Source organism: Dipodomys merriami, unplaced genomic scaffold, assembly GCF_024711535.1.
Source record: "Dipodomys merriami isolate MVZ:Mamm:240054 unplaced genomic scaffold, mDipMer1.0.p SCAF_29, whole genome shotgun sequence".
Lineage (NCBI taxonomy): Eukaryota > Metazoa > Chordata > Mammalia > Rodentia > Heteromyidae > Dipodomys > Dipodomys merriami.
In genome coordinates, this window is record NW_027204381.1 from 2,237,822 (window position 1) to 2,264,948 (window position 27,127).

Here is a 27,127-nt window from a genome sequence, read left to right on the forward strand (position 1 = left end):
AAAAAGAATTTGATTCTGAAGATGAGGGACTTTAGAAAGGCCTTTTTTTGCTTATAAATTAGTATGTTTTTTGCTTACTTTTGAGAGTATGCATGTATGTGCACAGAATGAATAAAGTAAAGCAAACTATAAGTCAGTGTAAAAGAAGCAATTGTTGAAGGAACTTCTAGGTGAGGCGAAGGCATTGTCATGATTTAAATGGATGGGATGATTTTTCTTGGTTGTATGAGAAATACTCATGCCTTTTGCAATGGATGGGATTTTACATTCTCCAAAATACCATATTTTTTTCACCCTATTGTAAAAAAAGAGAGTTCATAAGCAAAAAAGGGACTAGCATAATAGCCCCGGGTTTATAGCAATCTTATTATATCCTTACAGATAATGCAGTCTTATTATATCCTTAGGACTAAGGCAGGCCAAGGACAAAGATGTGAGGTAAACAAATTTGGGCTCTCCTTCTGTTGTCTCTCAAGTGTCAAAACAGGTCACTGTAATCACAGGGGAAAGGATTTAGAGTGCAAAGACTCAGGTTTTCGGTCCCGCTCTGGTAATTGCTGGATCTTTGAACTTGTATGAGTCTTACTTCCTCTGAGTTTTCTCTGGGGATAATGATATTCTTGCTTTGTGGTTTGCAGGAGGTGAAATTGTTGGAAGCACATTTGAAAAGTGCTTTTAAATATTACTTGCTAATAAATGGTCTTTTTCCTTTTGCCTGTTTTACAGGCAAAAAGGGAACTCAGATTTATTTTCTAGATGAGGTAGGGTAGAAGATAATTACCAAGTATATGTTTCCCTATCCATATCCCTACATGGTGACTGACCAGTTATAATCTACTGGGTATGTATGGCTGAATATTTCAGTTTCTAGGAGAGAGAGGAATATTTTCCTAACTGATGTTTCTAGATTCATTTTCTTTCTTTCTTTTTGCCAGTCCTTGGGCTTGAACTCTGGGCCTGGTCCCGGTCTCTGAGCTTTTATGTTTAAGACTCCCTACAACTCAGGAGGAAAATGTGGCCTATCCTCTACAGTTCTTGGGCGCTCAGAAGTAGTCTTTTAAGTGTACTAAATAGCTACTATCATGACCTAGTCTCAAAAGTTCAACACATTTTAATGCAAATCAGGCAGGACAAAAACCAAAACACATCCTTTTCCCATTAAGGAGGCGTAACCGAAAGTCTCTCTGGAAAGGTCCAAAGAGAGAAGGGTGGTTTGGCTCATGTTTAAGGCATTACCATCTGGAGAAGATATTCTTTACTGCCCCATCAATATCATGTGTGCCTTTACATGCATTAAACATACTTAGCTTATTTGTGTTCCTGGAAACAGACTTCCAAATATTTTGACTATATCTTATACTAAATAGACTGTACCACTTGGTCCAAATCCCCCATCTAGGTCTGTTGATATTCAAAGCGCCCAACACAGAAAAGTTAATTGTGAAAACTTAAAATTCTTTTTTTTTTGTGTCGGTCATGGGGCTTAAGGTCTGGGCCTGGGCACTGTCCCTCAGCTCTTCAGATCAAGGCGAGTGCTCTACCACTTGAGCCACAGTGCCACTTCTGTTTTTTTCTATTTATGTGGTGCTGAGAAATCAAGCCCAGGGTCTCATGCATGTAAGGCAAACACTCTACCACTGAGCCACCTTCCCAGCCCCAAACTTAAAATTCTTAGTGTAATGTTAGACACTTTACTATGAGAGCTTTGCAGGGAGGGATTTCAAGCATACTAATGGAAAAAAAAATGGGAGTGTCTTTTTTTTTTTTTTTTTTTGGCAAACTTGATTAGAAATATTTTTGGTGGCCTAGAAGTTGCTTTACCGAGAAGCAAGCGTTAGAGAAAGCATTAACAGTGTTGAAAGAAAATGTGACAAATAATCTCAGATTACAATTGCCTGTGATCACTCCAAATGTGAAGTTTCCATTCCCTATGTTATTTTTTCCCTCAGAAGCTAAATTTCTAAATGTGATTTTGTAGCAGATGGATGAAACAGGGAAAGTAAGAATACAACTTCCCCCCCCCACACACATTTTTTATTACCACCAATTAGTTGTTCATTTGGACATATCCATTTTTTTTTCCTTTTTTTTTTTTTCAGTCCGTCGGAGGGCTTGAACTCTGGGCCTGTTGCTGTCCCTCAGTTCTTCAGTTCAAGGAGAGCACTCTACCACTTGAGCCACAGCGCCACTTCCCATTTTCTGATGGCTTATTGGAGATAAGAGTCTCACAGACTTTCTTGCCTGGGCTGGCTTTGGACTGTGATGCTCAGATCTCAGCCTCCTGAGAAGCTAGGATTACAGGTGTGAGCCACCAGCGCCTGGCTTGACATATCCATTTTGCTTTGCAGTAGAATTTCCAGACCTCTACTATAATTTTTATATGCTGAGAAAGAATGTACAAGAAGCCAATATAACAGAGAAGGTGGAATGATAAACTCTGCCTGTTGAAGGGTTGGAGGAAAGAGACCCAGAAATCAGGGAAGCTATCATGAAGAGAAAATATGAGGTGCACATGGAAGATGAATAGATTGAGTAGGAAATCATCAGGTACTGAAAGCAGAGGAAATGGTTCAAGCAGATGGAATAGCAGGTGTAAAAAGCTCAGACATGTGCACCATTCAGGACTCGTAGAAAACAGCAGGCCCAATGGCAATGTTCAGGAACCATGATAAAGGCAGGGGCAAGGTCAGGACATCAAGAATTGGTTTCCTTGTATCTGGATGGCCATTCAGAAGGAACTTACAGCTAGTTGGAACTTCTCATTGAGGAAGTTACCTGTTGTATGTTTTTGAAAGAATCACCTGAGCTGTGCACCAGAAGTTTGAGGGAGAAATAGTCTAGATAGAGATAGAAAAGTGATAGTATTAGTATGATCGTCCCTGTATGAGAACAAGAGCCTCAGGCAAGATAAGAACCAGAGGAGTGGAGAAGGAAAGCCAATTAGAGACTTGAGAGGCATAATGATTTGGACACTTTCTCAGTGACTTTAAACGTCTCAGAATGAGTCGATAGCCTTTTATTTATTTAAAATCTATGGCATTTCCCCTTCCCAAATAGATAAAGTTTTTTTTTTCCTTTTTGAATTCTTTTCCAATGACTGGGGGCAAAGGAAGAATCTAAAAATGTGACCTTAAGATGGGGTTTAGTAGACTGAAAATTCTCCAGAGGCTTCAGACACGAAGCCTGCCTGTGGTTTTCTTCCAAGATCTAGAGATTAAGGTCATTTCATGGAGAAGCTCAGGCCAGGCCCTGCATGTTCTCTTCTTGCTGATGTGGAAAGATGCCAATGGCTGGATTCTCTCTGCTATGCAGGGCTTACAGGCCCTCAAGATAGGGCAGCTCTTGGATTTGGTTGCTTGTTCTCAGGAGCAGGTGCTTGACTCCGTGCTTCAAATAACATAGTTATTCTTCCCAGCTTCCTCCTTTCCCCGGGCCTTACTGAAGTTCCACTGTGGAAATGACTTCAGTCCTTACATCCTTGTTGTTAGTATTAAGATCTTTCTACGCCCTGCCCCCCCTAGTTCATCACTTGACTTCTCACAAATTTCTCTCTTGGTCCCTCCCACCCTCCCTTACAATTTCCTCTGACTTGTAATCCCAACATGTCCCAGACTCTTGGTCTGGATCCTTGTTTTTTCTTTATGAATCTCTTAACTATATACATGCTCCTAACAAATCCCCGTGGGTCTCTTTTCCTCCATGGTACACATACCTTTTGGTAAATCTTCCTTGACCAAGGCTTCTAAAAACACTTTAAGGATCTCTCAATTTGAATTTAATTTTCCTTTACATCAACTTGTATTTTCCACCACCTCCAGCCCATCCAAAGAAAACCTGTGCTTTCTTCTTTGGCTTTTATTTTATCCTAGAATATCTGACAGACTAAGCTAGAGTTAGGGACATCCTCCTTTCTAGCATTCTTTTTGTTATCTTTTATATATCGAATCAGATGCCACGTCTCAACCACTTACCCACCTATATCTCTAATCCCTCACTTCAATCCCTCCCTCATAACCATTCAGATGTCTTTAAAAACTTGTAGCCTTTTGTTTCTCTTGGCCAACATGGAGTCTAAGACCTTTCTGTGCCCTATAGCTCATTTATTGTTCTAAAAGAAAAAAAATACAATTTACTAGTACATGCTTGGGACTTACATATTCATTGATTTCCTTTGTATATGCCAGACAGGGTCATCACAATAAACAAGATAGGTAGGTGTGGTTAATTCCATGCTCTTGATGGCCTTCAGAATCCAGTACTCCACACTGATTTGTTTTAAAAAATTATCTTTAAATACTTGTCCAAGGGGGTTTCAATCAAACATATCCACTTGTGTATATAATACATGTTGATCTACACTTACAATGTTTGGAATCTACAATGTTTCTGTGTACTTTTTTTTTCTTTTTGGCTGGTCGTGGGGCTTGAACTTGGGCCTGGGTGCTGCCTCTGAGCTCTTCCACTCAAGATTAGTGCTGTACTACTTTGAGCCACAGTTCCACTTCTGATTTACTAGTAGTTAATTGGTGATCAGAGTCTCTTGGACTTTCCTGCCCAGGATGGCTTTGAACCATGATCCTCAGATCTCAGCCTCCTGAGTAGTTAGGATTACAGGTGTGAGCCACCTGGCGCCCTGGGTAGATTTGAGTACAACCCAGTGTGTGAATAGGTGTATCAAAAGCAAGAAGAAAACAAGGGTCTGCTGCTGTCACTTGGTAGTTACTGGAGATTCAGGATCTAATTAAACATGTGTCTTTCTGTCACTACCTTTTCACCTCATAAAAGACTGTTTTACCATGGCTATGTGTCTTAAAATACTTGAGCCATTACTATTATTGAAGGGAACATTCTCTTTACTAGTATTGTGACGAAACCTAATTACATAAAATGCGACACTTTAGATTATAAAATGATAACCTCCCATTGCTTCACCTTCGTGTTGACAGTACCATTTTACCTTATAAAATGATAACCTCCCATTGCTTCACCTTCGTGTTGACAGTACCATTTTACCTCATTAAAATAACTTGTATAAACACACATTAAGACAAACTAGAGCAATTACACTTTTAGGATATGTTCTTTCTATTTGTATGGTAATATATCAAGATGTATAATCGTTAAATTTTGGGGACTACTTCAGTAAGAAGGAAAGTCTGAGAGATGTGAGCAGTAGTCTACTAAACTACAAGATTGCTTAAAAATGATTTCTGTCATACCACTAAGGCAGACAATTACAATTCTGTGTTGTGAAAATTACTATTCATAAAAAGTAAAAATGCCAATAGTTGGAGGCTTCTTTTAATAAGCAAAAGCTTTCTAAGTGGTCTCCGTACTCGGAGACATGGATTTAAGGATCCACGGTAGCAAGCTTAGGGGCCAGATCATATCTATTCAATGAGATAATGAAGTTAAATGAGATGATATGCGCTAGGACCTTCTCAGAGTGTGTGGCAGGTTGTCAGTGTTCATTAGAATGCTAGGGACAATGGAGTGGATAATGAGTTAGCCTCAGAAAAACAACAAGGTGTAAATGGAGATGGGAAAGCTCAGAGACAGTGATTCACTTAAGGCCAGTCTCTCTCTCTCTCTCTCTCTCTCTCTCTCTCTGTGTAGATACTATATATAGTATATATAGATACTATAAAAAATGCTGGCTGTCTTTCCAAAATTAAAGTTCTTTCCTCACAATTTGAACTAATACTCTGCAGCAAGGGAAGAATATGAAAACCTGATGATCAAACATGGCTGAGTCAAGGGTCAATAGTCTGGATCTACAAGGCCCAAGCCAAGCTGCAGATATTTCCATGCAACAAGTACTATCACCTGGATAGTGTCACTAACCCTGAGTTAGCTTGTTTCATTCGTCCAAGTGTTACTACTGTCATTTTAACTTGATAGGAAAAGTAGGGTAAATAAGAACACAAAAATATTTTCTACAAGCTTCTGGAAAATGATTCTTTAATACATGGTTCAGGAAATCCCCCTCCTGCCCTGCTGGTTTTTAAGGAGGAGAAATACTTAAAGCATGCCAAATGCATTTCAAGCGGCTTATTCAGAGAGCATAACTTATATTCCAAGGCTTATAAAGAAGTAGCTTGAATTCATATTTAACTTTTGAGCTACTGCCTTTTTACCAGGAGGTTTCTGAAAGGTATGGGGAACGAATGCGTAAGACAGATGTTACCCTTGTGTCCCCAGCATTCAGAACCAAGCAGAGGAGGCAGGTGATTGAAAAAAAAAGTACATGGAGTATTAATGGAAGAAGAGGACTGGTGAATGCAGTTCATATCAGGCAGGGACGCCTGCACTCCTGAGAGGCTTCCCAGGGGAAGGGATGTCTAAGTGATGTTTGAAAGGTGAGAATCTATCAGAGATGGAGGAGGGAGGAGAGCAGAGAGAATAACTTCTGCAGAGGTTTGCAGAGAGATGGTGGTTAAGCTGGGTCTCTGGAGGTTAGACAGAGGACTGACTTCAGGGAAATGGAAGACAATGAGAGCAGTAATCGAAGATTCCTGGCTAGAGTCAAACAGTTTGGTGTGTTTGGGGATCTTCAGGTGAGTTGCAGATTGAGCAAAGTAACTCTTGTCTATTTGATCATCCTATAACACCATACGCAAGCAGAAATACATACTGAGAAACTTCTCTATTGATAAGACTTTGATTTGGATAAAATTAAAGATTTCACATTCTGAATATTATGGGAGGGGGAATAGAGTCAGCAAAAAACAAGTCAGTCCTAATGATTCTGAGAATTGTGTGTGCACAAGAATTCCTTACAATGATTTTGTATATACCGCCATACACACAAATTATTCACCCACACTCTGTGTGGATTGTTTAGTTAGTAATTCCCCTTTGGAAAAAAGCAAGTTGTTTCTTTCTTTTTGTTTTCTTGGGTGAGATCAATAATTTGCTAATCACAAATAAATGCTACAAAGTCTTGCATTTCAACTTCAGAGCTCTTTTGTAAAGAGCACGTTTAGAGAAGAGCCTTGTGAAATCAGAAATGTAATCCATAGACAATAAATTGATTACAGAGAATCTATTGTATTGCTTTATAGCAAGAGCACTATATAAAATGGTTGTTTTTTTTTAAAGTTACAGCTGGATTGTAGTAGCACTAAAAGGACAGTGTTTAGTTATTTGAGTTCACAGTATTGAGATCTTTTTCTTTTTGTGGCCATTAGTTTTATTCTTCTTATTTTTAGCTAGGCTTAACATATAATTTTATAAGGCCTAGATTGACATTCCTTTATCATTTATTGGAATAAGATGCCAAGCTGAATTAGGACTAGTTACACAGAAATTATTTAAGAGGTATTTACTCTTCGTTGTTATTCTTAGTTTGCAAATACTGATGAAGGATCCAACCATGAATACCTAGTGACACCTGTAGTTAAATAACAACATGGAACATATTAAAGGAGGGATGAAATTTGGGCCTCGTATGGAAATTCCTTTCATACATCTACTCGTCCATGTATTTATTCATTCAACCAACATGTTACCATTGCCTACTAACGTTGAAATCCCTTGCTAGATGCTGATACAGAAATGATCTAGAACTTAAAGAACATGAGAGTCATGACTCTCCAAGTCCGAAGTGTTGAGGGCTCCTTTGAAAAACTGCCACATATGGGCAACATAGCTTCTGGTGTGTCTAGGGACCTTGAGGCCTGCCAACTGGGCCCTTGGGATTTGTGAGTCTTGCTCCGTGATGATTTCCAGTTTTATTTGTTGTTTGCAAGAGGCCACCCAACCCAAAGTATCTTGGTCTCCCTAGGGGCTTGATTTTGTCTTCCCAATTTACACCTCAAAAATACTAGGGAGTTCCATCATCCGCTCCTATCACTCATGGTAGGGAGTCAACCTGCTCGGTGTGATGAGCATGAGCGCCACCTAATGTCCAAATGACATAAATGCTTGTAAGGACTAACAACTGAAAGGGTGCATATATACCCAAGGAATGTTCATTGTTAATTTGATGGGTTCATTTCTCTCCAGTGTTTGTTAACCATTTGTATTGCTGTGTTCAGTTTTTTTTAAATTACATTAGTATTTTTACAAAGAGGCCTCCCTTCAACAATCACCCCTTCCAACATCCTCACCCATCCCTTCCCTTCACTCTTCTTATTGTAGGATATACATTGGATTCTTGTCCACATTTTCTCCTCTTCCTCTACCCCCTTTTGTGTACTCACTACTGGGTGTTTATTTTTCTAAGGCATTACATTATTTCAATTCTCCCCGGAATCTACCATATTTCAGTTAATACATTTGTACATACTTGCATACCATCCAACGAATTTACTTAAAAGTGTCTAAGCTAAATCTAGCTTCTACATATAAGGGAAAAAAACATGGATCCTTTTTCTCTCTGGGCCTGACTTACAAAATGTTTATCATTCAAAATATTCTTCAGTAAGTGATGTCCTTTGTGTTACTGTAGGGGATCTAGTGTACATTTTTAGAAAGGGGGTGTTTTAGAATAGCTTTAAGTCTTCAGAGTGATCAGTAAGATAATGCAAGTAGAGTCTGCCACTTCCCCTTTTCCCAGTTCCATCTGAAGGCTGGAAAGAGAAAAATTGTTACAATCAATGAGCTCATATTGACATAGTAGCATCACTACAGACCACAGCTTATTCATGTTAATTTTATTTTCTAAGTGCTCCTCTTGGCTAGCAGGTGCAGCAGTCATGCCTGGGTAGGCCTGGCTGTGACAGCTTGAGGTTGTGTATCTCTGACACAACTTTATTACTATGTAAAATCTTACAAGAATTTAACCATTGAGAAACGACTTTCTTTCCCTTGTCCTATTCCTTTGGGAATGCCATGTAAGTAATTAAACAGTTTCCATGGAGCCTTGGTTAAACTTTTATTATCCTTATGCCATTTCATTTCTAATAATGAAAAGGGATTATTAAAGAGGATGATCAGAATGCAATGATACAAGTACTGATTTGCTAGAAGCCATAAGAATTGTGTTCCCTGTGGGTGCCGGTCTTCTCTGGTTGTGCCTTTTGCTAGCCATTTATCTTTTGAATTTTCACATCTGTAGAATCCGGTACATGAACCAGAAAATTCCACAGCCCTTCCACCAAGAGAAGCCAAATTCAAGGGGACACTATTTTTGGGTAACAGTTAATAGTCACATTTCAGATTGGATGTGATTGAATGCTTATCTGGCATCAGCCTCCCATAGTAAATGCTACAATTCTTGTATTACAATTGTTTTAAAGTTATTGTTAAGTAGTTGTATCAAGAGGTTACAATTGTGTAAGTCAGGTTATGAATATGTAGTTAGGGAGAATTATACAACAAATAATTGCTGGGGATTCCAAAACCCCTTTCTCTAAAAAGATTCCCATCAGCTGCCATGGTGTGAAACTCCAGGATAGAGTGGGACTCCGGGGTGCTTCCCCCAAGTGTCAAAGAAACTTCTGTCTTGTAGCAACTGAAATAAAAACTGAGTCGGAGCCATAGGCAACGTTCTGCCCTAGTTGCTAATATTTTTTGATCACACATATACTTGTGTTGCTTTAAAAAAAGTCATGAGGAGATATTCCAGGAATGTTTGGTTGGCAACTTTAGTTCCCTGGGAATATTATGGGAAGAGGAGTATTGTGAAGAAGTTATATCATGGAGCTATGTCAACTACTTGTCTCCTGTAGGGTTGATAATTTTGGAAAAATATCTGTGAGATGTATGTGGAATGGTTGCACAGGAGAAATCCTAAGAGGGTAAATAGAGTTCCAGTGCCCAAGTCTGATTCTAGATCTATGAAGTCAGAATCTCTTCAGGCAAAATCCTTGTGCTCTTGCTTGATTCTCATATGCAAGCAGGAGGCTTGTAACTTGGGGGTGGAATGCTGATCCCACACCTTAATTCTGGAGGGAAATGTTTGTTCTTAGAGGGTTAGCAAAAATGCAGGGTTAAGAACAATGAACGTTTAATGACCGTCAAATGCATTGTTTTCTCTTGACGTAGACTTCTGGAAAATCAAATGAACTATGTTTTTCCCTAAAGCAATTCAATTGCCTGAGAGTACTCACAGATATTATTTTTACTAAGTAGTTGGAGAGTGGAAAATCATATATTTGAGAGCTTTTTGTTTTTAGCAGTGGTAAGTTGGAAATAGCCATTTTCAGTATCTAATATTGGGAAGCCATGATGCTTAAAAAATAATTAAGATTTGTATCCTTTATCCAACTTGGTGACACTTGAAGTACTTTGAAAGCAGAGAGTAGTTTTGTATTTAACATTGAATTGTTCCTTAATAGTTTTAGAAGGGGAGGATGAGAGACAAATAACTCCATGTTTTGTCAAGGGGTGAAAGGGAAAGGTTTTTTATGTTCTGGCTGTTGAATCTGCATCTCCTGGGTTACAATTATAAAAGCTCAGACTAAGAATGTTTTTGTTGAAAGATTTTCTATCGGGCTACTCAATTAGGTTTCTCTTTCTCTTCATCTCATTAGACATGCCCATTTGGAAGAGTTTATATTTTGCTAGCAAATTTAGATGACAATTAATGTTATAGATTCACATTTAATAATATGAGAACTTTCCCCTAATCTCTTCATTCCTTTTCAAAGCATTCCATTTTGACATATTCAGAAAAAAAAACCCTAATCATTTTTTGACTCCTTGCTACAAAAATTCTTTCCTAGCTAATCTAGTTAAGCGCTGCATTTTGACAGAAGATGATTTCCTTAGTTAACAGAGCGAACAGGTATTTTTTCAGCGACCGTCTCAAAATAGAAAGTCTCAGAGCTTTGAAGTTTTAGCAATTAACAGTGTTAAAGAAATGCCTTTATGAAATTAGAATGAGGTGGATTTTATTCTGGGCAATTATACACTGAAGATGTAGTTAATAGACTAAATAAACTATCACAGAATGAGTTGATTAATATTACACATGTGCTTAGCAGAGTGTTTCCTTAGCATTGTTGCTCAAATAGCCAAATATTAGCATGAAAGTCAAATGTTGATAGGAAAGAGTCACAATCATTTTTTAAATTCCCTGAAGATTTTTATCATCTCTGTTAATTTTTATGATCAGTTCTTGTGACTTTTAAAAGGTGACATTTACTGTTAAATGATCCTTATTTCTAGCATAAAGTGGCACCTTTGTTTTAACCTCTGAATTACACACTGGTGATTTCCAAGTACAAAGTTAATCTACATTGTTGTGATGGCTTTGAGTCAAATTTCTTGCTTTAAAAGAATGCTAAACCTTTTTTATCTGCACAAAAGATAAATTTCAGATTCCCACAAGCTTTTGCACATTCAAACCTCTTTGTCAGGCATCAAGTGTGTTTAGATAATAGCATCCACGCTTGTGGGAATACTGGGTGACACAGGAGCCCTATTGTGGTGTCTCCAAGGCAAGCTATGATATTTTATTCAGCTCCACCATTTATTTGAAGTCCACCAAGCTTGCCTTCCTAATCAGTGTTCTGTAGAATGCATCTCTGTTTCCCCATCTTCAAAGTACTTATTTCAAATTTCACCCTGTTTTATTTTAATTTTTTTTACAAAAGGCTCCATAATAATAGTGCTTGGATTGTACATCTTAAATTGTATGCTAAGCTACAAGGGGTGAGAGCATTTATTTGGTCCAGCATTACCTATAAAGTGAATTTATCTGTGAATGGTACTTCTGTGAGAATCAGAATAAACAGCATGAGCTAGTTTGCTCACACCAAGTGTTATTTGTCCAAGCATATTACCTGTGAATGTGACATTTTGACACCATCAGGCTGGAGGCTCAGTCCTGAGATAAGAGGGAGGAAAAAGAACCACATAGCCACAGAAATGATTTCTCCTCAGCTCCTTGCCTATCCAGGAAATAAGCACATACCAAAGACCACACTGAGTATGTGAGTTGATTACATTTTTTTTCTTATAAATCTTGAGCTTCTGAAGTTGGAATTTAAAATAAGAACTGACTTTTTTTCTTGTTGGGGAAAATAATAAGTAGAGAACAAGAGTGGAAGGTCATACCACTGCCCAAGGTCATCTGATCTCAGAAGCAAGCTAGGGTCGGGCTTAGGAGAACATGAGAAAATCAATTTTATTCATTTTATTGGTGAAAGGAGTATTTTACAACAAAATGAATACTGATTTTTTTCACTAATTCTTCATTTTAAAAGAAGGAGTGCTTTATTCTTACCTGGCTTCCTGAATAATGATGTCTCTAAAGCCTAAAATCTTTTATGTGTGTGTTATAGAGAGGAATACAGGGCTTCACACAGAGCTAGTCAAGATTTATGTAAACATGAGTACACAGTGGCTTTTTCTACTAGCATATATTTGTATTTGCTACTATGGACCTTCTTTTAAGTTCTGACCTTTTCCTTGCTTAGATAGGACTGTTTCAACACAAATTGGTATTTATTTCTTAACTTATTGGCTCGTGGTGTGGATTGTAGTTTCAGTTTGGCATAGAATATTCTAAAATTGATCAATCCCCCTACTGAATTATAAATGGATGTGTAATACAGTAACTACTATCAAATGTGGGAAGAGAGGTAAGTTTTTTGTTTTTTGATAGGGCTTCAACCCAGGGACTGGGTACTATCCCTGAGCTTTTCTGCTCAAGGTTAGCACTCTACCACTTGAGCCATAGCTTCACTTCTGGTTTTCTGGTGGTTAATTGGAGATAAGAGTCTCACAGACTTTCCTGTCCTGAGTGACTTTGAACCATGATCCTCAGATCTCAGCCTCCTGAGTAGCTAGGATTACAGGCATGAACCACCAGCACAGGTAGGACTGCTTTGGAGTGTTTGCTGTGAAACTAACTTCATTAGCTAGCTAATAGGTCACTTTTACCAGTGATAGAACAAACAAGGTTCTTTAATCAGAGAATATAATCATCCAAATAACAGAAGACCAGTGATGGCTAGCTATATAGTTGTTAAATTGGTTTACCTGTCCAGCATCGACTTCCTAAAATTGGTCCCACACATATCTAGCTCCTGTGTTTCCAGTCACTGTGATTTTCACTTCAACACTGTCTATTGTTCATAAACACATGCCCAAGGGAAAGAAAGGTTTCTTATAGTTCCCTGCAAATCCCTTTTTCATTGACTTACATGGGCTTGACTTTTATTAAATTAAGAAAATTACTAACGTACCTTGGCCAGTCTGCTCCTACTCTTGCCCTTGGCAGTGTCCCGCAGAACCTGAAGAAATGATAATAGGACTAAGTGAATTGCTTAAAGGAAATCAGAGTGCTAAGGGCTGCTAACATTTCTTTTATAGAGCAAACATTATGCCTATGTTTGTCCTATAACCTTCTATGATTTCTCAAAACTTTGGTGTGATTATTGTTTATGCTTGTTTGGTAAGTATTTGTAGGTTGGCAGAAGTGTGTTCATTATTATCATTAATATCATTGGTGATGTTTGGGGCAGGAAAAGCTGTGTATAGCAACAACCACTTTTCAGCTGTGAAAAACAAACAATGTATGCAGACCTCAGGGCATTGTCAATTGTCCACTGAAGGCACAAACAGCTGTACATGAGGCCACTAGTTTACCTAAAGTATGAGGGTAGAAGTTACTGCTTGGCTAATCCCTTTAAATAAAGTTAAATTTTGCTAAGCTGAATCAAAACCCCTCAGTGATAGTTAAATGTGGCCCTCTATTTTGTCTAACTGCTGAATACTCTTGGCACATTCTGAATGGGGCAATCAGTAAGTTCCTCATATAGGCCACACAATTCCTGGGAAATCTCAATGAGTTGTCAGAAGAAATGTAAAAGAAAATGGAATCTGATGATTCAGCTTATAAGTTTCCTATGGTAGATTCTTCTCAGATGACATGTTTCTCTCAATCCTTTTCTATTGTAAGATACAGACAGGGGATCATCCATGGTTTTTTTTTTTTTTTTTTTTTTTTTTTTTTTTTGTGGTTGTTGATACTCGAGCACTTTTTAGATGGATTTCTAAGGGATTGTTTTTAACGACTTCTTTCCTCCCTCCCCCAACTCCAAGAATATCGGGTCTTTATACTCACCCTTTCCAGATTATGGCAATTCACAGTCTGATAACTTTTATTTCAAAGCCTCTGGTCATTTGAGAGGAATCAGAGGTAGAAGCAGACTTCTGCATAGTTGGTGCTGGGGTCTTTTCCTCCCTCAGAAAGCACAAAATAGAGAAACTGGGAAAATTGTCAATGTGAGATTCATGCCTGCTCTTCTGCTTTCAACCGTCACAGTAGTGGATCACTGGCCCACACTGACAGTCATCATAGAGTCTCAGGGCTGAGTGATCTTTCAGCAATCCTGTGTTACAGAAGGTAAAAATACAAGGTTAAAGAAACACAATGCCATTACAGAATGTGTTACTAATTTTAGAGAAAGGCTTTTCACAGTCTGGTTTAAAAGAAGCTTTGCCATTCAGCACTTCCCCCCTTACATCCAAATACATAAACTCTCATCAGAATAGGCTGCATTTTTCAGATAGTTTGCTCTCTTACAAATTCTATCACCTCTGCTTCCAGCCAATATGGAAGTACAGGGTCTGGATTTATGCTTCCACCTTAGAGCTTTTTTTTTTTTAAGTTGGACAAAATATACAAAAAGAGCAGTTTGCATGACTATGGATGCTAGGCAATGGCCCTTGTGACTGGGAAACCAATAAGATAATCCCTATGATTGTTCTTGCTTCTTACCTCAAGAGACCTGTAGTCTGGAGCTTAGGGGACAGTGAAGCCAGAAACACACAGTTCTAGAGTTGAAGATGACATGGAGCCAAGTATCTGAGTAGCATTATGTAACAACAGACAGAGCTTCCAAGGCCCTTTCCATATATTCCACAGAACACTGATTGACGACCAAGAGTAAAGAAACTACCTGAGTCCCAGGGGGAGGGGACAAGGCGTGTGAAAGGATGACTACCAGACTCTCACATAGGACTTGGGGAAAAATACCTGTCTCCATCAGGCAGTCAAAACTCTTCTAAATTGCAGAGAACACCCAGAGGGCTCTTGTCTGGGTAATGGAGGATAATTAGCCCTTCATGAGACATTGCTCCAGACTTGTCTAACGGAATTTAAAAGCAGGAGTTGAATGGAACAAACTGTTTCTAAGTAACTTGACTGCATCCCCTAATACAATGCAAGAACATTAACAAAAAATATTCAACTCAACAAGGTCAAATTGATGATATTTGGCCTCTAGTCAAGAATTACCAAGCATGAAGAAAAGCTAAAAGCATGACTCATAAGGAAGAGACAAGTCAATCCATCAGAACTGACAGACACAGGCCTGAAACAGATGTTAGAATGAGCAGACAAAAAAGAGAATTAAAACAGTTGTTCTTATCGTGTTCCATATGTTCAAAATTTGAATTATTCCTGGAAGACAAATGAATCACCCCAAATTTAACTTCTTGCAAGAAAAACGATAATATCTGAGATAAATACACTGGACATGATTAACAAGAGAGTAGATGTCGCAAAAGAAAGATTAGTCAGTCTGGAGATATGGCAATAGACATCCAAAAGAAAATTTTCAGTGAACAGATAATCAGTGTTCTTTGGAAAGAATCTGAGTTTTCTAACATGCATGTAAACAAAGAGAGAAATAAACAGAAAAAGAAATAGAATTTTTTTCTTGTCTAGAAAATTTCTAAGCCTATTTAAAGCCAGATTGGAGAGCACAACAAAAAAAAGCAAGAGAAGTAATGGCCATTTACTTGACACTAATGATAAACACTGAAAAGCAGCATAAGAGAAAGATACATTACACATAGGGGAGCAGATTTCTCATCAGAATGCGAGGGAAGAACAATGGAACATTTTAAAAGTAGTACTTTAGAGAGGGTGTGGGGAAAACATGTCAATCTGGAATTCTATACCCAGTTAAAGTATCTTTCAAATACAAAGGCGAAGTAAACATTTTTGAAACATTAGAAAGCTGAAGGAATTCTGTGAATTTACAGCATAGGAAATATTAAAGAAACCTTCAGGCAGAAAGGACATGATACCAGGTGATTGTCTAGATGGGCAAGAAAAAATGAAAATCTGATGTAATAACCTGATAACCTCTGCTTCGGACTCTTGCTATGTCTGTACCTGCATTCCTTGAGTTGAACTAGGAGGCACCTCCTATGTATGTCAAGACAAATAGAAGAACAGGATAAAAAGGACATGGTCCTTGAGAGAGGAAAACAGAGCTGATGATCGAGACCCTTACCTAGAAAACTGTATGCTTTTTTTTTTTTGTTTGTTTGTTTGTTTTGGTTTTGGTCAGTGATAAGGCTTGAACTCAGCCCCTGGGCACTGTCTCTGAACTTTTTTGCTCAAAGCTAGTGCTCTACCACTTGAGCTACAGCTTCACTTCCACTTTTCTGATGGTTAACTGCAGATAATGAGTCTCATGAACTTTCCTGCCCCAGCTGGTTTTGAACTGTGATCTTCAGATCTCAGCTTCCTGAGATAGATAGGATTACAGGCATGAGCTATCAGCACCTAGCTTACGTGTTTATATTTTGAGGTTTTACTAATGCTGTAGATCAACCTTTCACTAATTAACATAATTCTTTTTCAAGTTGTGCTTTTACAGTAAGATCTGTAATGTACTTGGATGTTTTTTTTTCCTCAGAAAGGACATCTTTTTATCCCTATGTGAAAGAGTTCATATATCTCACACCTGTATTTCCATGTGAACCTTTCTGAGCTATTTCTACTCTGTTCTTACATAATGGCATTCATGTGGCAAATATGTTTGTGTTATGACTTGATATCTGGTAGGATGAATATTCATTTTTTCTTCTTTCTCTAATTTATTTTGGCTCTTTCCTGATAGTTGTTAAAAGCAAGTGAGAAGTGGGAGCAGCAGACAGATCACATTCACTTCAAACTGTGGGTTGACGTACACAGAACTCTTCCATTCTACTTTCAAGGGGTTGTCTAAGTGACGTTTTATTCTCACAACCAGTAAAAAGTATGGTCAGATCTCCCCCTCTGTTACCTTGCATTCTTTTAGAATGAAGGGTTTTGTGTCCTACATTGTCCTCTGTGGATCACATGAACAAAACCTTATTCTATCACACTTCAATTCATATCAACTATATATCAAGGGCTCCTTCAAGGCACAGGCCAGATTAATCTTTATTAGATTCTCAGAGAATATACCATGCTTAATTTACTTTATCATCGTTTCAATCAGTGCTTTGACTAATCAAGGGTTGAATTCGCTGTAACTTCATTTTAATCATCTGTTCAGGGAACTCCCAACAATGTATGCAACATTCATCACTGACTGTGTTTCGAGTGCCTTCTTTGCAGTAAGACGCTAGATAAATAGTCTTCTCTCATGGAAAAAATCCAACATTATACAAAAGAAGCAGAATTATAAATATTTAACTTTAGAACTGTGTTAAAGTGAGCGAGAGAGAAATAATGGAGCCCTCTAGGAGAATCACTGGGGACAATGTGAGGAAGAATGGATACTGAGTTAACCTAGATTTATGCAGAAAATTAAACATGTATATATCTATCTATATATATTTTCTAATAATCCACTTATTTATCTCACAACATTCATGGTCCTTGAACACCATAACTGTCTAGATATTATGCTTACAAAAGTGGCTGAGACTCAGTTTCTGGCTGAGACTCAGTTTCTGTCTTTGAGGAACTCTGGTCTCAATTATCTGATGACAGAAGTACCTGCCATTGAAACCATTGCATCCCAAATGGAAACAAGCATGTTCTTTACCTTTTCCTTTTATAGATGAGGATAGGAATTCATTCGGGCTCCGTGCTGGCTGGAGTTGTTGGGGTGAGAATGCCACGATACTGCCTGTTTGGAAATAATGTGACTCTGGCAAGCAAATTCGAATCGGGAAGTCACCCTCGGCGCATCAATGTCAGCCCAACCACTTACCAGTAAGTGCTCTCCGGCTTTCTTCCTCCTCTCCTTGGTACTGAGTTGAACTGGTATCCTGTCATTCTCCAAAATATTATAAGTAGACCGCCCCATCTGAAAGATATTAATTGTGACACAGAGTTGCATTTACATCCTGAGAGAGTACCTGGAAAATCTGACTTGACTGAGAGGTAAATATAGGTTTGTCACTTCCCACAATCCGTCTTGGGGTGGTATACCTGCTTAACGTATAGGAGAGCATAAATGTTAAGAGGTCTACATTGCATTTTAAATCCCAGTATCTTCAAAATCTTCCTCCTTTGGTTTCTATAAACAATGAGTAAGATGGAAAAAGTAGTTAAAAGTATTTCTGTTCTTTTTTAAATAATAAATATTAAGTAAGAATCCTAAAGTTCAATATACCATGTACAGAGTTAAACTTCAAACTCTATATTGGTCTTAAGGTCACTGACGACACTACACATTCTTAAGGTCACTGATGACACTACACATTTTTTGCCTTTCCAGTTTACCCTTGTTTTGTTTCTGATGTTATATCCCCTATGAAAATATTAGATTCCATGTAGGCAGAGTATATCTGGTTTGGTGAATCAATATGTTCCCCAGGACTTAGGGAAAAAATGTTTAACATAGACCAAGAACTTTAATCTTAAACATTTATTGAGTTGATGAGTTAAGTGTTCAATAAGCTAGAACTCTATGAATACATGGCAATAAGCTAGAACTCTATGAATACATGGCAAAGAATGTTATGAAAATCTCTCACCTGCCTCAGACTTTTGTACTAGTCATTGGTACACATTTCACTAGTATCTTATTTCGGTTAACTTAGAAACATCAAATTCCACTGCTTGGTATATTAACTTTCTATCTATGTGTCTCTAAACAGTAGAATCTTATTTTACATATTTTAATCTACATAAGTGGTATTTGGCTATATTCTTTCTCCTGCTTTGGCTTCTTTTGAACAAAAATTTCATAATTTTACAATCTGTCTGATGAAACCATAGATCTGTGTTCACTGGATACCAGCTATATGACATTGAGTACATGTTTTATTATTTCTCCATTGAGGAACATTTAGTTTTATTTTGTACTTTGAAATTCATACAAAGGATGCTCTTAAAATTATTTACTTTGCATTTCATCTAACAATTTTACTGGAATTACTGGATTCTTTTTAGTTTGAAAATTCCTTGTAGACATAGTAGAAAATGTCTTTAGGATCAGGACTATAACTCTGATTTGACAGTCCTCATTTTTTGAAATATTGTGTGAGTCATTGTGGTGCTCGAATGCCCAGGGATCATTTACTCTTCATCTAGAGCATTTCATTGCTAATATTATTTCTTGACAAAAATAAATCTCTATTGAGTCTAGATTTCTCCATGTTTGATGATTTCATTTTTTAATGTAATAAATGTGATGTTTACCCTCATCTTTGTTCCCACTCATCCCTATTTATAAATAGTGCACATATTACAAAGAATGGCCTTACCGTTGTGTTACTGATCTATGAGACAAAAACTATTGCTAATGTTGAGGATGGCTTTGGCAAATTTTGAAGTGGCATGAATAATTGAATGATTTCCCTGAGCAGAGTTGTTTTTCCTTGAAGGATGCAAACTAAAAATGTAGAAAGACTTGTTAATTACATTAATATGAAAGTTTCCTTAACTTTTAAACATTTGTGACTTTCTCATTTCACAGTTGATTAGCTTCTAGATATTTTTAAACAATGCTTGTTATTCTTCTACGGCGAAATCCTCTTGTCCTGATAATGTCAAGCTTTATTTACTTTTTAACACTACAACTCATAAACAGTTCATTATAAGAGATTTGAACAGGCTAAGCCAATGGTTTAGTGCACATGCTCAGAATTAGATGTGTGGGTCAGAATGGTGGCTCAAAAATTTAATGTCTTATGTTCGTTGGACCTATTTTTCTCATCTTGAAAATGAGTACTTATTCAGAAATTATTGCTTGGGTGTAACTGATGTTCATCAAAGTTCTTACTTGGCACACAGTAGACATTTATTCATTGCTTCACCCCATTCCCATCGTGAAGATGGACATCCTTTTCTGTACTTCATTCTCCCATTTTATGAATAGTTCTATTACAGACTTCATCTGGCAATCCCAAGGAAAGAAAGCACTTGGTTATTTGGTCAAAGGTATTTGAGCTATGAGTCAAAATGGAACTAGCAATAGGTTTTATTCTTAAAGTTTTTATAGCAATGGTCTAACTTAGAATTACATGCTAGAAAGTGGCTGTTTTCCTGGAAAATACCCCAACTTAAGCAGAGGGATATAACTGCTGCAATTAATCATATAATTACTTGCCAATCATTAACTACTTACTATGGGCTTCAACAACCCAATATGTTATCTAATTGTTTCATAGCAGTGTCATTGAACTGGAATCAAGTTATCATCTATGTTGTATTCTTGGCAAAAATCCTTGTCTCATAGAACTTCCTTTTCCAGCTACTAGAATTTAACTTCCTTGCTTAGCGTGATCCCATTCCTCCATTGCTGAAGCCAAGAATGGTACCTGTTTCTATCACCACATCTCCATCTCCTGACTCATCTTCCTCTCTCTCCTACTTTAAGGGTCCTGATGATTCTACCTAGCCCAGTAGATAAGCTAAAAATCATCTTAAAGTCACACAACTAGCCATTTTAGTTCATCTGCAACCTTAATCATACTTTTCCATGTAGTCTGTCATATTCACAGGTTTCAGAAATTAGTCTGCCTATGTAACAAGGAAAAATTTTAAAGGCAAAAAGCTCACTACCTACCATTCTTGAGAATATTTCTACTTAATGTGTCAATGTCAGCAAACTCTTGAGGAATAAGAGAACTTTACAAGATGCAATTCCTGACTTGTGTAGAATTTTCACTATCACCAATGATATAGATTCCTGAAGATGAGGCTCTTAAATACAGAAATAAAATGCTATCCTCTAAGTAGCTGGAGAGTCATTGGCTTGAGTCAATTAAGATATCCCAAGAAATGTGAAAAGATGACCTTCCCACAGACATACTACCCCCTATATAACCCATATAGAAGTTGGAACATTGGTACTTGAAAGGATGAGATCACAATAAATGAAATCAGAGGCAGGCCCAGGCAAAATGTTAGTAAGACTCCATTTCAGTATAAACAACCAGTATGTATCCAAGCTACATGGGAAATAGAAGTATGAGGATCATGGTCCACAATGGCCCTGGGCACAAAATGAGATCCTATTGCAATGAGGCTCAAGTGTTGAGCGCCTATCTATCAAATGTGAGGCCCCGAACTCAAACTCCAGTATCACAAAGAACGACCCCCAATTTTTAAGTCTTAAATTACAAGTATCGTTAAACTATTAGTAATTAGGCTTAAAATTCCATAGATCGTGTTTTCAGGCTAGAGTTTCAGAGAGTGCATAAATTCCTGCCCTAGGAATTAATGCTGTCTAATTTTGGTTGAGATATTAAGGATCTAGATGGTCAATAGCAGATCTGTCACCTCTAAAACCCCATGACAGTCATAGCAACCTTCTTCGGATTATTTATTCTCTAAGCAACTTTTTCGCATTATCTTCATAGAGTCCTCTCAGTGAGTCTGTAATGAACTCTTTTTTTCTTTTGTCCATTGTGGGGTTTGAACTCAGAGCCTGGGTGCTGTCCCTGAGCCTCTTTGTGCTCAAGGCTAGTGCTCTACCACTTGAGCCACAGTGCCACTTCCAGTTTTGAATGGTTAATTGGAGACAAGAGTCTCATGGAGACTTTTCTGCTGGGCTGTCTTTGAACCATGATCCTTAGATTTTTTTTGCCTCCTGAGAAGCTAGGATTACAGGCATGAGCCACTGGTGCCAGGCTTCATTTTTCAAATGAAAAGAAAGTGAGACTTAGACAGGTTTCATAGATCACCAATAACGTATATCTAAATTAAGACAGAATTCACATGCACATGTTCCCATTCTAGAACCCGAATCTTCATCCATGGCCAAACTACCTCGGTGAGAACTAATTAAAAATTCTAATGGATAAAAACCACAATAAACAAGCAGAGAAAGCCATCGGGATCAAACAAGAATCGGAAGGAAGGAAGTTCTGTTCTTTTCTGGCCTCTGTGGACATAATACTCAAGATGTACTCAGGTTATTCTGAACTTCTTTTCCTAGTAGGGGAATAAAATAGAAGCACATTGAGTCTCCATATTTCTAGCCGCACATCTTTTCCTGGATTGAATATGAAAAAGTGTGGTCAGTAGAGAATCTTAAATGAACCAGAAAGCTGTTTTTATGTGAAGCTGAAATCTTTAGATTAAGCAGGCCTTCCTGTGAATAATAAGTTACTGGGTCTTTAAAAAGCATTTACTGACCCTTGAAAATAATACCTTATTTATTTTCTCATTTATAGTTACTTTTGGGCATAGCAGGTAATCAAGCTTCTATATAACTTTTTATATTTCTTCATTTTTTCTCATTTATGCATACATATTAAAAAGAAATGACAAAATTCTATATTAGTCTCTTTCAGGGTTTTTTATATTATATATTAAATTCTCCCAAAAGCATAATTTTCTTGCCAACAGAATTAATCATGAAGCTAGTATATCTGTGGCTCATGCTTGTAATCCTAGTTACTCAGGAGGCTGAGATCTAAAGGATCAGTTTGAAGCTGCAGGAGCAGAAAAGTTTGCTAGACTCCAAAATAACAGGCAAAAAGATGGACTGGAGGCATAACTAAAGTGGTAGAGTGCAGCTCACATGCATGATGCCCTGATACTAGTCAAAAAAAAAAAAGAAGAAAAAGAAAGGATAGTCATGGATTATATCACGTGAATACATTTGAATATTTCATCAAAAGATTGTATGTGTGGATAATTCATTTTTAACCTCAAAAGCTGAAGCCAGGCTTATTTGGACCCTAATCTTGTAGTGACCATTTTTTCTCATTGTTCTTGTGTTGGCAGTGCTTTGTGCCCTAGGAAAAATCTGATGGCTATCACTTGTTTTGGTTGAAGTTCAAACGATCTCTCATATATTAGTCACCCATTGCTAAATCAGAATTTCTCTAGAACCCATTTTCAGTGAAATAAGCTAACATAGCATTATTTTCCCTGGAGATTTTTGAGATTGTTTCACATTTGCAAGTCTAAAACATGTTTTGCCATATTGCTTTCCATAGTCTGCGTAGCATATAAATTCTCAAGCCTCAATGACTGTTAAAAACTCTAAATCATCTTTGCAAAAAACTAAACCAAAATCTTCCCTTGTCTACAAGCAAGTAAAGGACAGTGGGGGCTGGATAATTTTAAGTGATTTGCCCAATGCAATTAGCCAATCTCTTCCAATCTCATCTGTATGGAAAGGGAGATAGAGTTATGGAGTTTATGGGCATTGCATGTCTTATTTCATTCCTATTTACTACCTTGCCATAATATCCTTCTACAAAAACTTAGCATTTGGGGACAAGAAGTATCACTTTAGGAGGATGTGCAAGGAATATTTGCTATAAATTGCTCAAGGTATTGCTCAAGGTAGTTAAGACAGTAAGTCTTAAGAGAATTGCCGTGGGGAATATATCCTTACTTTTTAGCTTCCAATTTTTTTTTCCTCAGAATTCTACATGTTCTTCTCTTAAGATAATAAAACAGTCTACTTCAGACTGGCTCAGTTACTAGCAAACAAAGAACATGAAATTCTTTACCATAATGTTTTTCAAAAATGAAACATTTAGTGATTATTCGCTAAAAGTAACTGTACATGTTTGATTTTCTTCTGCCCTTCCTCTCAGCTCTTCTATACAAAAACTATTGCGTTAATTGTTCAAGAAAGACCAAAGTAACCAGAGAAGTGAGTCAGTTACTTAATTTACAAGGGCTGATTTCAGTTATCTTTTCTAATCTCTTCTGTCATGCCTTAAATATCTGTCTGTTGATGTGTAAAACTGCTGAGTGTTTTAAATTGTAAATTCTCTTAGCATGTTCTGGAATTGAAGATCATAGACTGCTAAATGTCAAAACTGTCAGTGTCCAGAGAAGGCAATTGGGTCTACTCATCTCTAGCTATGCAACATCCTGAAGTTCAAGTTGGGAGACATTAGTTTGGCCACTCGACTAGAAAACATGACAGGATGGTGTATGCTCTAGCTAGCACCATGCACCCAGACAGTGGAGTCCAAAGTAAGAACATATTACCTTCAGTATGCAACCTAGAATGGTTTGTAGAAAGAAATGAGCTGGGATACCATAGAAATGTCTCTGAGCTGAGTGTGGTAGTACATGCCTGTCATTCTAGCTTTTCAGGGGGTAGAGATCAGAGGACAGTCATTTGAAGCTGCCATTTCAACACTAAAATCTACGTGCAGTGCCACGTACAAGTCCTCCTGAAATAATAAAAAGGTAGACCATGGCAGGGACCTGTTGACTGAGGTCCAATGGGAAAAATAACCTGGGGATTGCAGGTCTAGCCAGCCTAGACCAAAACTGAGACCTCATTTCAAAAACAACCACAACAAAAAGGACTTAGAGATTCTGCTTAAATTGAAAGAAAATGCCTCTGAGACTCCTTGCTGTATGATTTGCCATGGACATACAGAAAATCCTTCCTTGTCCCTTTTCTTTTGGAACCTATCCAATTATCTGAATTTTATAACCCACTATTCATGATCTTATTATTAATATCTCAAAATGTACAACCAGGAACATTAAAATACATTAAAAATGGGTGAGGCTTTGTTCCATGATGAGCTAGAGTTGCACTTTCTTTATTTGGACAAGCATGTTATTTCAAAAAAAAAAAAAAAAAAAGCACTGAATTTCAAGGGATTTTAGGCTGTCTAGCTGACTCAGACATTGGAGTTTCTTTGGGCCGGTCTTCAAACCGTGTAATCCTCTTGAGCAGTGAAGCACAGCACAGACAGAGTTCCTTCTTCTCTTCCACTAAGGTGGAAAAGAAGGTGAATAGGGAAAATTCGGGAAATCCAGAATACTTAGAAAAGCACAACATGTTTTCATGTCTTCCTCTAGCCCTTAGACCTAGTGCCTCATGCCATTACTGTAAAGTCCTCATGCATTCATTAGCAGAAAGCTACTCAGATGAATAAGCTGCACCACTAGAACCTTCTAGGTAACAGAGCATACTGAACAACTGAAATTACTCTTATTATTTTTTTGCGGGTGTATAGAATTAATCTTTTACTGGGGGAACAAAACAGGTACTGGTGACTCACACCTATAATCCTAGCTACTCAGGAGGCTGAAATCTGAGGATAGCAGCCTGGGCAGAAAATCCATGAGACTCATATCCAGTTAATCAACAAAAAGCAAGAAATGGAGGTATGGCTCAAGTGGTAGAGCTCAGTGTTGAGCGAAAAACAAACAACAAAACTTGAGGCCCTGAGTTCAAGCCATCTACTGGCAAACCCCACCTCCCAAAATAAAATCCAGTACAGTATGTAAAAGTAGGGCTTGACAGTGGAATGAGTAAGATGCAAAGGGAACACTGAAATTTTCTATCCTATACTGGGTGTGGGGGGAGTAAAGCTTAGAAGCAAACATTTTCACTCTTCATTTGCATAACAGCCTATTTGCAAAGCACACACACACACAAAATCAGGATTAAAATACAAGGTCCAATGTATAACCAAGGTGAATTTAAAAAAAACAGAAAAAAGAGAAAACAAGGCATAGATACTATTCTAGGTATTTTCAGTAGAAAGGGATGTAATATTGGGAACGGTGTGCTTACAGATGACTAGAAGTGACAAACAAGCAGATTCCAGGTAAGCTTCTACCTCTGTGGCTACACTGTGGGTCTGAAGCCACAACCATACCAGCCTATGAACATTTGGAAGCTCTGACTAGGAAGTTGCATGAAAAGGTCACCAGTCCTGGGCTGTTTTCATGATTCTGAGGAGGCTAGAAACTGGAGCTTGCTTCTGTTAAACAGCGATACTGCCCATCAATGCTGATGGTCAATTGCCAAGGGAAGTCATTCAAATGATGGACAAATAAATCAACTTGTAGGAAATGTAATAACTGCCTGAGAACCTTGGTTACAAAAGACATTGTGAAAGGTAATTTCTTGCTGAGTAGCCATATCTTTAAAACTTTATCACTTATAAATAATGATAAAATCGATTTTTGGAGGAACATGAACTCTTCTAGAAGGGTATGGAAGATTTGTTCTCTTGAAATATTGAATCAAAGTGGCTATAGATTCACACTCTTAAACATAGGGGAGTGAATGGAGATTTACACTTTGAATAGTGAGATTCTTGGCCATCAACTTCCAGAATGCCAGAAGCCAACATTCCATGGATACCTTATGCTACTAAACATGCTGGTATTTGGGAGCACGGATTGTCAGAATGCACTCATAATTTCATTGATTTTTGCCATAGATAAAGCTTCTAGTCTTTAATGACTTGCTGTAATAGGAAGAAATTTAAAAGCTATTAATCATGTTTTGAATGCCTTTGATATGGAAGAAAGGGACCAAAACAAACAAGCACAACACAACCATTACAGCAAAAGTCAGTCTATAAAAAATTTGGAGCAAGCAGAGACAAGACAGAGAACAAAAGAGAATTTCCGAAAATGATGATGAATATGTTCACAGATTTACAATAAAGGAAGCAATCGTATAAGAAGAATGAGCTCTTGGAAATTAAACATGTAGTATTTCAAGTTTCAGACCAATGATAGAGGCAACCTTCCAGAAAGTACTATATAAAAATGGGTAATCAGAGAAAGGAGAACAAATTGGACAAGCAATTTACCAAGTCCAATATCTGACTAAGTAGAAACTACATAAAGAAAAATTAGAGAGAAATGATCAAAGAAATACTATGAAAATTTTCCAAACCTGAATGGCACAACTTGTTACAGCAGAATGTACAAAAGCTTCCAGTATTAGTCATTGCAATAGATTGCAACAAATGTAAAAGTTGTATGGAGACACATTGATTTTCTGAAGACCAGAGATTTTCTGAAAAAAGGACCTAGGAAAATGTTCATATCCATTGGATTATTAAACAGAATAACACTAAACGTTTTTTTTTGACTGATCCTGGGGCTTGAACCCTGGGCTTGAGCACTGTCCCCGAGCTTCTTTTGCTTAAGGTGAGCGCTCTACCAGTTGAGCCACAATGCCACTTCCAACTTTTTTGAGTAGTTTACTGGAGATAAGAGTCTCACAGACTTTCTTGCCTGGGATGGCTTTGA

The 27,127-nt window shown here is 37.6% G+C and overlaps 1 protein-coding gene and 1 long non-coding RNA gene across 3 annotated transcripts in view; one reads left to right on the forward strand and one right to left on the reverse strand.

Moving 5' to 3' along the window:
* The window catches only part of LOC138838819 (guanylate cyclase soluble subunit alpha-2-like), a 204,258-nt gene that overhangs the window by 159,590 nt on the left and 17,541 nt on the right, over nt 1-27,127 (forward strand). The window contains exon 7 of the mRNA XM_070038178.1: nt 17,745-17,899. Within this exon, the coding sequence (XP_069894279.1) occupies nt 17,745-17,899 (155 nt within the window). The remainder of the gene's footprint in view (nt 1-17,744; nt 17,900-27,127) is intronic.
* LOC138838820 (uncharacterized) overlaps nt 5,759-27,127 on the reverse strand; it is a 136,934-nt gene continuing 115,565 nt past the window's right edge. The window contains exons 3-8 of one of the 2 annotated variants that reach the window (XR_011375759.1): nt 17,898-17,993; nt 17,730-17,813; nt 14,021-14,288; nt 13,140-13,187; nt 11,733-11,840; nt 5,759-8,573 (exon numbers count right to left, since the gene is read on the reverse strand). This is a non-coding gene — a long non-coding RNA (uncharacterized lncRNA). The remainder of the gene's footprint in view (nt 8,574-11,732; nt 11,841-13,139; nt 13,188-14,020; nt 14,289-17,729; nt 17,814-17,897; nt 17,994-27,127) is intronic. The other variant, XR_011375760.1, reaches the window with a different exon arrangement.